This window comes from Myodes glareolus, chromosome 10 (genome assembly GCF_982192425.1).
Source record: "Myodes glareolus chromosome 10, mMyoGla1.1, whole genome shotgun sequence".
NCBI classification, from domain to species: Eukaryota; Metazoa; Chordata; class Mammalia; order Rodentia; family Cricetidae; genus Myodes; species Myodes glareolus.
The window spans coordinates 76,262,124-76,274,317 of NC_142035.1; the positions used below are offsets into that span (position 1 = coordinate 76,262,124).

General features: G+C 43.5%; 1 protein-coding gene across 23 annotated transcripts in view; it reads left to right on the forward strand.

Annotated features, from left to right (window-relative positions):
- Positions 1-12,194, forward strand: part of Cd44 (CD44 molecule (IN blood group)) — an 82,072-nt gene that overhangs the window by 36,880 nt on the left and 32,998 nt on the right. For all 23 annotated transcript variants that reach the window (XM_085696673.2, XM_085696674.2, XM_085696676.2 and 20 more), the window contains exons 3-5: positions 86-219; positions 5,833-5,901; positions 8,519-8,740. In XM_085696673.2, the coding sequence (XP_085552799.2) occupies positions 86-219; positions 5,833-5,901; positions 8,519-8,740 (425 nt within the window). The remainder of the gene's footprint in view (positions 1-85; positions 220-5,832; positions 5,902-8,518; positions 8,741-12,194) is intronic.

A 12,194-nucleotide genomic window follows, 5' to 3' on the forward strand; every position in this document is an offset into this window, starting at 1 on the left:
GTGCACATTAAATGTCATTTGATGGGGTATTATGAAATGAGGTCCTGGACATGCAGGTTAATAACTTCCTGTTTTCCCTTGGCAGGTATGGATTCATACAAGACAATGTGGTGATCCCAAGGATCACTCCCAATGCCATCTGCGCAGCCAACAACACAGGAGTGTATATCCTCCAATCCAACACTTCCCACTATGACACATATTGCTTCAATGCCTCAGGTGGGTTCTATGTGCATGGTCTTTGGGCTGCCTGTGGGAGCATGGTTGGCTGACTGTAGTTCAGTCCAAGCATGGGTGGAGCTTCCTGAAACTTCCACTCAAAACGAGTCCTAAAAGTCTTTACAATAGCAGAAAGAGCTAGACTCCAGTATCCATGGTACTAACGTGCCAGGCTTGGGAAGCTGATGATAAATAATTAAATATCAATTCTTTTTACACAAGGTTGGAGAGTGCTAAAGAAAAAAAAGGTACCATAGGAAGGCCCAAACTCAGGGGATGCTTGTCATTTGAGAGGTGAACAGGGAGGATGCATCCGAGGAAGTGCTTTGGAGTGCCACAGTCTAGGGAGCGGAGCTCTTGGCAGGTGAGAAGGCCACGTGATGTCGGCAACAGGAGCATCTTAACTCTACTGAACAAATCCCAGGGAATACAAGGTGGCATAAACCCAGTCAGAGGACAGAGCTACAGGCAAGGAAGTTATACAGGTTCAGCGGAGGGGTGGCTAGAGCCTCCAGTGGGTGGAGAAATCGAAGCAGTTTCTGTGGAAAAGTGGCACCCATCGATCGATCGTTTAGCGGTGCAAGCTCAATGACTGAGAATATTTTTATCAATGGAACTAGTGGAAAAGCAAGGAGAATATGATAGCATTGGCCTTCTTGAAAACGTCCCTGACTCAGTGGTGGAGGCCACCAGGAGTAAGAAAGATAAAGGAAAACAGAGATGCTGGGCTCCCTCTTTTGTCTATGTAAACTTTCCCAACCATGCGCTTAGAAGTCATGCTTACAAGTCTATTCAAGCCACCACACACTCACACACACAAAAAAAAAAAATCAAAGAATTCTGTGCACTATACATTATTCAAAGTCTTTTGAGATGAACTGAAACCATAAATGTCAAAGTTTTAAAAGCCAACCATCAAAAGTCTCAGTTTTCAAACTGTACCTTCTAGTCCCCTGAAGGGTTGAAACTATATGTTAGGGAAGGAAAAATTTGTCATATCGTCCAGCACTGTAAATTTTCCTCAGACACTGAAGGAAGATGTTAAATAGGCTGGAAAGTGGCTAGGACTTTACCACCATGAGACCATAGCTGGTATAATACCACGGTGGAATTTAAAAACTGTGTGGGCTTTTAAGGTAAGAGGGGGTATGGAGGGCAGCAGGACATCAGTGTCCTTAGACTGTGCCAGTGTGCCCGGGCCACCTACCCATTGTTTCACAAGCTCTGAGGAACTCATGGGGATTCAGAAGAGAAATCTAGAGTTTGGGGGAAGGAGGTGGATTGAAGCCAAGTAATTTAAATACAGTATATGAACCCAGGGAATTTTTCCAAGTACATATGGGGCATGGACACACACATGAGACATGGTGAAAAATCACATCAAGCTTACTTCTCCCTATCATGAACAAAGAACACACATGGAGTTGGATCAAAATGAGGAAGTCCACCTGAAACTACACAGGGCACTATCCGTACCCTGTGGACAGATGAATGTAATGTAATGAACCAAATGTAATGAATGTAATGAACCAAAGCCAGGTGGGTAAATAGGAAGTAGGCAAAGAGTGCCCTGGCTTAACTTCTGCCATCTTTGTACAAGGGGTCAGGAATGGAGGAGTTGAACAGGTTTGGTGGGATCGTGCCTGCTGCTCACAGTATTTAGGTTCTGTTTTTGCTTCTCCAGCTGAAGCCTGTTCAGTGAAAGTCCGCAGTAAATCACAGGACTGTGTTCCCACACTGCCGCGGCTGGTTTACAAGCTGCTGCCACTTTGAGTTAAGGTTCTAAGAACTTTAACTGAAACAGGCAAAAGCACGTACTGTTTTATGGTCAGGAATCAAAGTGATCCAGGCAAACAGCTACTGCAGCTTTCTTTCTGTCCTTCATGGTACCCCCAAGTTTGGTTCCATCTCCAGCAAAGGGGTCACCAGTGTTGATGAACTCTCTTCTCCTTAGAGAAGCAGGTGTCAAAAACCTGGAGAAGTACCAACGCTCTGCTTCATCCCCAAATGACTGTGTTAGAAGCAGCAAAGTTTAAAAATAATACTGTTTCATTTTTTTCTATTTTCTACATGGATTCCATGTTGATAAGCTTTAATGCTTTTTCTTTAAGTTCAAAGACAATAAATATGTATTAATAGTATCTACACACTATTGTGCTAAGTAAATAGAGGGCAAGAAATTACCAAAAAGTGTGTTTCTTGTCTTAAAGGAATTAGCAATCTTCTCGAAGCAGTAAGACAGGAAATGCAGAAAGGGAGGCAAGAATAAATGTGGCTGGGGATAAGTACAGTCCACATCCTGGATGTCAGGGCAGGAAGTGAAGATCCTGGCAGCCTCCAGCGTGCTGCCAAGAGCATCTTGGAAAGAATCTTAGATTATACCTAGCTCAGGACTGCAACCTGGAGGTCCCAGGGGAAGGAACCTGTACGCTAGCAACAGGGAGAAGAGCCAGCAATACCATAGCAGGTAACTTCTACAAGCTTAAACCCCATACTTCTATGACCCCCCAATTAAAATCACAGCAGCCCCCCAGGAAAAGGCTGTGTGATTTTTTTTCCGCCCTCTCTCAGTATCTAAGACCCAACATAAATGAGTCTGGTGCCTTCTAGAGCAGGGACACAATGACTGACTCAAACCCATCTTTTAAAGCTTGATTCAGTAAGATGGCTCATCCTCCTCTTAGGGCAGAGTTAGGGAGCAGGTTTTACATTCGTGATTTGTCCATTCACTCATTTATTTGAGAATTGTTTGGGAGATTTACTCACTTAACACCTATAAGGTACCTAGAGGAAGCGCCCTTCCTGCTGGCATCCAGAGACTGACACCTACACTAAATAATTATTATCTTAGCCCTTTGGAGCCAGTGGAGCCAAACTTTCTAAGAATACAGCCCCGGGGAAGCCCAACGTAGAATTTCTTTAACAAGTCCCTGTGCTGGGGACACTCCCAGCAGTGCATTGCTTAAGAGACTGAAGCGCCATCTAATGAGGTCACATGAGTGGCGTGGGCATGAATACGTTAACTGCAAATTTGGGTCACCATGCATCTTGGCATCCTGGACAGACTGAATTTCTGTATGAAATTTGAGGTGAAATGGAGCATGAAGAGGTTCCGTGGGAACACATTCTCATCATTGACAGATAAGACTCAGTGATGTTGACATGCCCAGCTCATTACAACTTTGCTCCCAGACACACACAGGCCCACTCCTGAGGATGCCCCACATCCAAAACCAGAAACATCTCACAGATTGACTCAGTCCTAAGAGAAAGAAAAGAGGTACCCCCAAATCTCTCCAATAGCTGCATTCTCAAATAAGGGTGTTTAAAGAATATTTTAAGAAATAAAGGAGGTAAAGAAATAAATTTGATGACCTTGTAAATTCATTAGAATCAGGAATAGAAGCAGGCTCATCTTTTGTCTGCTTTCTTCTTTCACTTGGCCTGCAAATGCTAAGTGACCCCTAGAAAGAATCAGTTAACACTTTAATAACTTCTCAGGGCGTCCTTCTCCAGGCTTATCCACGGGCTTCCGGACCTGTTGATAGCTGTGGACCATTTTAGGAGACAGCATCTTTGGTGTGCTTTCTGGGAGAACTGGGACCTTTCCTCCCCTTTTTCCTCATTTGACAAATAGATGCTAAGTGTCTCTCTGTTCTCATGCAATGTTCTGGGCCAAGCAGACGAACTTACTACTCATTTTGTAGAGCCCATGCATCTCTGTGGCAGGGTGCAAAGCAGGAGGTGGGTGGCGTGAGATTCATATGAGAGTAACGCGAGCAAGAGAATTTTAGATCATAGTGCACATGAAGAAGAAACGAAAAGGTGACACATGATGGTGACAGGTTTGGGGAAGGGGTAGAGCACTGACTTCACCATTGGTGACTGTCTCATTTAAAGCCTCCTTTTATGAACTTTTCACAGCAACTTTTACAAGAAGAATACTTTCTGTAAAACACGCTCTCCTCTTGCTGTCTACAGCTGACAGCAGCTTTTGCTTTCAAAGAACTGATTGGAAAAAGCAAGCAAGCAAACAAACAATAAACAACCAGTCTCTTTATATTTGGCAAAGGGTGTTTCAAGTAACTTAGAAGCAGCCACTACCTGCTTGCCCAATTTCTGTTTCTGCCTGTGTTATGAGTGGACAACAGTATATGACAGGGAACTTGAAAATGCTTGACACTTGCTTTCCTTGTGACAGCTGTCTGCCCGTTTTCTGCCCCCGTCCCTCCAATACATGTGTGTCCACATCCGTCCACCCATCAATCTCTTCTTTTCTCTTTGCCAGAAAGCAGCTGTAGGGGAAAGCACCCTAAGAAATTGTCATCGAACGCTGAAGTGGCCATGGTCACCATAAAAGCTGTTATGCAGCTGGTGTGATGGCGGCATTCTCATAAGCCCGGCACTTAAGAGGTTTAGGCAGGAGGATTATGAGAGTAAGAACAGCCTGTGTCTCAGAAAAATAAACAGAGCGGGTAGCCCTACAGTACCCCAGTAGAGCCAACCTTTATGTGAAAGCAATGCCACTTTATAGCTCTGTGGAGTTCAAAAGCTCCATACCCACTAATAAAACATCCGGGCATGACTGGGGTGGTGGTTAAATTGCTGTTGTCTGCGTCTAAGATTTAAGGGACAACACACAAATTAGGGATTATTGGTCCTGGCTTCTGAGGGTGTTGGGCAATACTGGCCAGAAAGCTCCTAGAAAAACCTAGGGGTGACCAGTTATCCCAAGTCATGGCATGGAATCCTAAAGAAGGAGTAGGAGTAAAAGATAAATGGAAGACAGGAAAAAAGAAGCCAAATGGTAAATGCCAAGACAGCATGGGTGTCCATGCCAAAGGCAGCCAGCCCTAACTGTGAAGCCCTGTGCATGGAGGAAGCACTCACAAGTACCAGCCGAATTAATGAAGCCATTAATCCTGTAATAAGTGACTGGGGATTTGTCAGTTACTAAATATTTTGGGTATCAGGTAAATTCATTAGTTATGTTATTTTAACTAGCGTATCTATTTATAACATATTTGAGTATCTTCATAGTCTTCTGATAGTCATGTCAATCATGTGTGTTCACTGCAGTTTCCATCATCCCATTGATATCTGGGATTGCAAATGATTTTCCATGATAGCCTGTACTTGCATTTATTATAGCTTTAGTCACAATGATTAAACAAATCTTTTTCCATTGAAAAGAGATTTAGAATCCTCTTTAATTGTATGCTTAATTGGAGAAGGGCCACATCTGTCTTATTACTAACTAAACATGAAACATCAGGCTTGCCACCGAGCCAGATGTATGCTTGTCTCCCACTGTCCTTGTCTAACCCAGTCTATTTTCCCCAGCTCTGGGATTACAGATGTCAGCACATTTGCCCTAAAACACATGTGCTTCTTAATGAGTGATGCTACTGGGGTGGGACCAGTACAGTTTTGACCTTAAATAAGATTATAAAAACACATCAAAAAGGGTAAAGAAGCTCCTCATAGATTTATCAAGTTTCAGGAAAAGCTATTCAGGACAAACTCTATTCTAACTGACTAATAGAACATAATAGCTGTGAGTAGTTTTTTAAATTATTAATTTTTATTTCATTTTTTTGTCCTTACCCATAGCGCCCCCTGGAGAAGACTGTACATCTGTCACAGATCTGCCCAATTCCTTTGACGGACCAGTGACCATAAGTACGTACCTCTTCTAGTTTGGGGTGATTTGTCTCATTCTTGGGAGAGGTGTGTTCATCTACAACTGTTAATATCCAAATAAGCTGTTTATATTAAGTTGGTTCCCTAAGGAGATAATGGCTGTGATCAACACCCCATTCCCCTTTCCCATGATGCCTTGAAACTGTTCTCTGATGTACCCTATGCCCCACTCCTGAAACATCGGTCGTCTGAAAACCACTGTCTCATACTGGGAACCCGTCTGTGTACTCCACAGTGCCACTGTCTACTTGATATTTCTCTTCTACATAGAATACATTTGCTTTCCAAAGAAATTGCAAATGGAGAACTAACACCATTTGCCATAAGTTAAAGGTAACCTAAAAAATCAATTTAAGTGCAAGACAAGGTAAACAATAGTTTTTAACTTCGAGCTGTCAAGGACTGTGTCCCTGATATGTGCCCTGTCTAATAGAGAAGATTAACACAGTCTGAGGGATGGAGACACCCACATGGGAATTCTCTTGTTGGTATAACTAAAGTACTTGATTATGAAGGCCACAAGCTTCCTGTTATGTGTTTCAATATCATTTATACCACACCCACCTCAGATAATCTGTAGACAATTGTGTGAACCAATCTAGAAGATGGAAAGCACTCACCAGAACTTCCTAACCAGTTAACTTATAAACCCTAGTGCCTTCGCTTCTCTACTCATTGGAAAGGAACGATGTTGAAAAATGTTTATTTCTGCGTCCTTGGGCCCAGACCCCAGCAGGGTGTGCTGACACAGTGGCAACAGTAGTGGGATAAGCTCTCCCTAGACTGTGGAAATCCAGCCTTTCCTTTGGTCTGTGCCCTGTAGCAGCCAGAGGATGCTTCCCATCTCAACAGCAATATGTGATACTAGAGTGTCAACCCTTCCTGAGCTCAGTTTTCTCTTAGGTATAAGATACAACATGTAAGAATGATCTTGCGACTCTAATGTGTCTCATGTGTGCTGGCCCATATCAGATGCTTAAGAAATACCCAGTTCCACAGTTCCTGAAAATTTCCTTCAATGTCCAGACTTCTATAAGTTTGATCAATACCATGAATTGAATGTGTCCACCCCAAGCGTTCATGTATTGGAAACATACCTCCCAATTTTACACATTTATAGTAACTGGGGTTGAGATCTTTGAGAAGTAGTTGGTATTGGATGAGTAGAGAAGGGGAGGCCTGATGACATTGGTAGCTTTATAAGGTGATGAGGAGAAGAAGCAGGCTTGCTTGATGTCTTACCACACGCTCTCTGCCGTACGATGGCAGACAATAAGGAGACCCCCAGCAGATCCCAAGCAGACACTGGGGTGGTGTTCTTGAACTTCTCAGTCTAGACTGAGCATAAACAAAATAAGCTTCATTCTTCATAAATTATCTGGTGGTCAGAAAAATGCCTCAGTGTAGAGGGCACTAACTGCTTTTGCACAGAACCTGGGTTCAGTTCCCAGACCCAACAGGGTTGTCACAGCTGCCTGCAACTCCAGTTCAAGATCAAACTCCCTCTTCTAGCCTGTGTGGGCTCCTGCACACATGTGGTGCACTAAGCTCATACAGGTGCACACAAGCAAATTTTAAATAAGTTATACGTTTTTTAAAAGTAAGGCGTATACATTGTCTTAGCTTGAAGTTGAGCAGAAGAATGAAACCCTTTGCAGTCAGTTATCTCAGATCTTTTTCTGCAATCACTGTCACGATGATTGAGACCTTTGAATGATTTTTTCCAACACTGGTTTTACTAATAGTTTCATTTAAGCAAGTTAGACAAGTGAAAAATAAGGAATCCTTGGTGGCACCCGTACCATTCGGCAGAAAATATTCCCAGAGAATACACACTTGTAGCCTTGTATAGCAAATGGTTGAGGCTCAAGGCAAAAAAATACATTTTAGGAATGGATAGAAAATTAATGTGTACTTTTTTCCTCTAGATCATTCTGGTCAGTTGTTTATTAAACCAAAGATTCGTGATTTGTGTGTGGTTGTGTGTGTGTGTGTGTGTGTGTGTGTGTGTGTGTGTGTTTGTATTTGCTAATTTTAAGGTTGATTCTCTGGCAATATTTAGACAAATCAATATTTTACCCAGAAATAAGAGTTTGCTTAAACCGACAAAAGTTACCCCTTAGAAAGAATCTTTCTAATGGATTGCAAATTTATCTTCTTTGTGGAGGCCATACAACTCTATTTCAGATACTTTCTGGAGATGGATAGAATTAATAGCAACAAATTTTACACATATTTCAGAAGGGATTGCAAAGGGCGGGGGAGGTGTTGTGGATGGAGCTACTATGCTGGACACTAATTACGGCCCCATCCAGAAGGCAGTGCCATTCCTTTATGAGTAAGGAAACTGACGCTTCTAGGGTTACCTTGTCCAGAGATATCTGAAGCTCAGATTCAAATGTGGGGACTCCCTAGCACCTCAGATTTCTCCGCCTCATTTTTATCTCATCCACTATATCTCAGCTCTAGACAGGCAGATGTTCTTAAAGCAAACGAAAGTAGCCTCAAAGTCACGTTACACGACAAGCCACTGTCTTTCCTATACTCGAGATCTCTGTGCTGTGAAGTTCTGAAGGTGCCCTCTGTCTCCCTTCAGCTATTGTCAACCGCGATGGCACCCGCTACAGCAAGAAGGGAGAGTATAGGACACACCAAGAAGACATCGACGCCTCACATATTATTGATGAAGATGTCAGCAGCGGATCTTCCAGTGAGAAGAGCACCTCAGGAGGCTACATTTTCCACACCTTCCTTCCCACCGAACACCCAACTGGAGACGAGGATGAATCCGACTTCACCAGGAGCACCCCGACCACCAGTAAGGAGAAGGGAATCGCCGTGGTTTTCTGATAGCAGCTCTTTGGTAGAATGCCAATGGCCCTCCTAAGTGATGCACACCCAGGCATTTTCTGCTGTCCCTAGGCAGCTAGAGTCAGGTCCCTGTGCCTGTCCATGCTCCTAGTCAGTGTGCATTGACTCCTGCTCTTCATATTTCCTCCAACACATCGCTTCTGTTCCTCTTATCTTGGGATAAGGGGTGCCATACTGGAAGGGTTTCCTCAGGGAGGTGCCTCTTTCCTCTTGTTGCTGATGACGGGGCATTGCCTCAGACCTCTTATGGAAAGAATATTTGCTGTTGCTTGGTTCACTCTTGTTGCTTTTCACTATGCATAAGACTATTCTTTTAAAGTTATGGCTGCAGAGTGTGCACAGCATCCTGCGAGTTTCTTCTACAGCCCTGCCTGAAAACCCTATGTTTTAATCTGATTTATTTTCAAGGTTCTGATTGTGTACTATCCAGTCATAGTCCTTAAGCAGACTATTCTAAACAATTCCTGTGTTTTGGCCCAAGAAACAAATGTGAAGGGTTTTCTTTTTACAAGCATAATATTTTTATTGATTATTTGGGAATTTCATACAATGTACCCCAATAACACTCACTTCCCAGTCCTCCTAGGTCCATCCCTCACCCTTCTGATCTCCCCTCAAAAAAGAAGAAAAAAACAACAACAAAAAGAAAGAACAAATATATCAAATGCAATTTATGTTGCCCATATATTCGCTGGAGCATGGTCAAACTCCCAGTGGTGTGAGGGTTCTGAGCGCCTTCGCAAGTGCAGAGCTGTAGACTGCACTCTGTTAGGGAAGATTCCAGTGCTCTTCTGGTGTGTGGCGGTGAGAGCAGGGGAGGCTGTACCTGTGGCTGCGCTGGGGGACTTTGGGTTTGTGCAGCTGGGCTGTGTTGGAAAGGTGCTCAGAGCTCCTTATCTCCTCCTTTTCCCTCTCTGTACTTCCCCTGTTGTTTGTTTTAGAATGGGGTTTCAGTTGACTGGGCTTCTTCTGTGGAGAACTATTCAAACCAAAAAGGGCAGCTAAGTCTTCACTGGGTATCCTAGTATGGTGTGCATTTTCTCATTTCCTGGCTGCAACTCGCAAGGGGTGGAACTCTGGCTTCTTCCCGGTTTGGCAGGGACATACTGGCTTGTGAATATTCAAGATAGGGCCCTTTTTAATCCCCTAGTCACTCAGAAGTCAGAGAGCCTCCCCAGCACTCTGATGGAAGTTAGCAATGTTTTCAATTTCTGTTATCAGGTTGCTGAGTGAGAGGAATGGGGGACGTGAACAGGTGCAGAATTCCATTCATTCCCAGGAAATTCTTTGAACTCTGTCCAAAAATCCACCAAAAGATTCTGGGGTCTTAGAGATGCTCAGTGTGTAAAGTGCTTGCCTTGCCAGCATAAAGACCTGGGTGTTTGGATTCCCGGCATCCACATAAAAACTTGAGCTTGACAGCTTGAATGAGCGAGCTGCAGGCTCAGGGAGAGCTCCTACCGCAAAAGGTATGGTAGGAAACAACCTCTGGCCTCCACACATGGACAAGTACACAAGGCATATCTTTTCAAGCGTCCCACACCCTCCCGGGTCATTTCTTCTCTGACGGTAGCTAAAATTAGAGGATGATAGCAGAGAGAAGCCAGGGTGCATGAAGTTTTCATCCACTCACTCCAGACTGTGTGGCTTCTCTGTTCCAGACACCCCTCTAGTTTATGGGGGTCAGAGGTAGCTCCACCTTCCTGGATACAACATTCTAGCTCAGAAATCAAAGTGTGTGAGGCTTAACAAAAGTGCAGATCAGACTTTGAGGGAAAGGAGAATTTTGCTTTCTTTTTTAACAGAACACATAACTTAGTTCCTTTCAATAGGCGAGGAAGGGGGGCTAATTCCCCCACCAGGTTAGGGGTACTTGGACATAGCATGTGGTATGACAGAGTTGGCATGGATAAGCCTTCTGAGAAGCATCCTGCTTTTTGAGTCCAAAGAGGAGCTTCCCAGGAGCTCACTTATCACTGTTGGGTGGAGGGTTGAGACATAGTGAGAGGGAGTGGACACAGATTAGTGTGCAGGGGAGCAGAGGTCAAGAGCTAGGCTGGCTGAGGACATGGAAGAAGCCGTGTTTGGCTTCGCCAAACTAGCTCATTCCTTTCTCAAGGGTGCTCAGTGGGTGGCAGCAGGGAGAACTAGCAGGAACAACAGGCTCTTTCGACTTGGAGTTTCCCACTGACTGTTAATTATAAATATTATTTTTGGAAGAGTCTGACTGGGGGTGTGTCGCCAGTCCTTTCTTATTGGTCTTCTGGAATTCTCTGGAATCAAGAAGCCTAAACTAATTTAGGAAATAGGCTCTTGCCTTGGAAAGCTTCACTTCCTGTCTTCTGGGTGTCAAATGAATAATTTGTTTTCTGTCTCTCATGACCTTACTTGGGTGGGGCAAATCAGAAACTACGGCTAGGCTGACATTTCTTTCATTGTCTCCTCACACAACCCCATTTAGGAAGAGAGAAAGGATGCCCATTTGTCTCCTGCATGTCCATTTCTTGTTAGATTTTTTTTTTCTGGGGTACTTCAGGGTGAGCGACAGAAACTAAGCATCTTTAGTGCAATATCTGATAATGCGGAGTCTGTAGACTCTTGTGGGTATCTTACTGTCTCTGTTCTCACTAATGTGATCTTTGACACTTGTTGTGTGTGACGTCCCAGTTCTGAAGTGGAGTTCACATGGAATCCAGTAGGTTCTCCATGGTATGCAAGAACTACCTGCAGTCTGGAAAGACCAAAGATTTTCAGAGAACTGTTCGATTTTAAACACTTTCTTTTTAAAGCTAGAGCTGATTCAGAGATTTATCTCAATGAAATTTGCCATCTTGTTTCTATGGAGGAACATTTTGGAAACAGTCCAACTTGAAAGTCAGATGAATGTTTTTCTTTTTCGATTAACAAATCTTCTTATTAACCTTTCTCTAACTTGAATAGAGTTCAGTGATTCTTTGCTTTTATCAGTTCTATGTAGGAAAGTAATAGATAGATACTGGAGAAAATTTCATCTAGTGACAACATTTTAAATTTGCACTGTCTCCAAAATTCTTGCCCATCAATAAAGTTTAACTTGTGTTTGACAAGTGTGGGTGGAGCTTTGAAATGCCAGCTGCCACAGACTAGCTGGGAACAGACAGAAAAGATGCAGACATCCTCAAAGACCTTCCGAAGATGAGGTCATTGTAAGCCATTCTGCATTGAAAACCTCCAGATCATGTTTGAATGACAGATGCCATCGGGAGAAGAACAACTCTCTGCCCACTGCAGTCGGTTCGCTGCTTCAGTTTTCTCTGGTCATGACTTGAGGGAGTTGGCGTAGAAGACTGAGAAGCATTGAACCAATGCTCTAATCTGCTGTTTTGGGTCCTACAGTTCTGGGAGATGTTAGGAGACTGGAA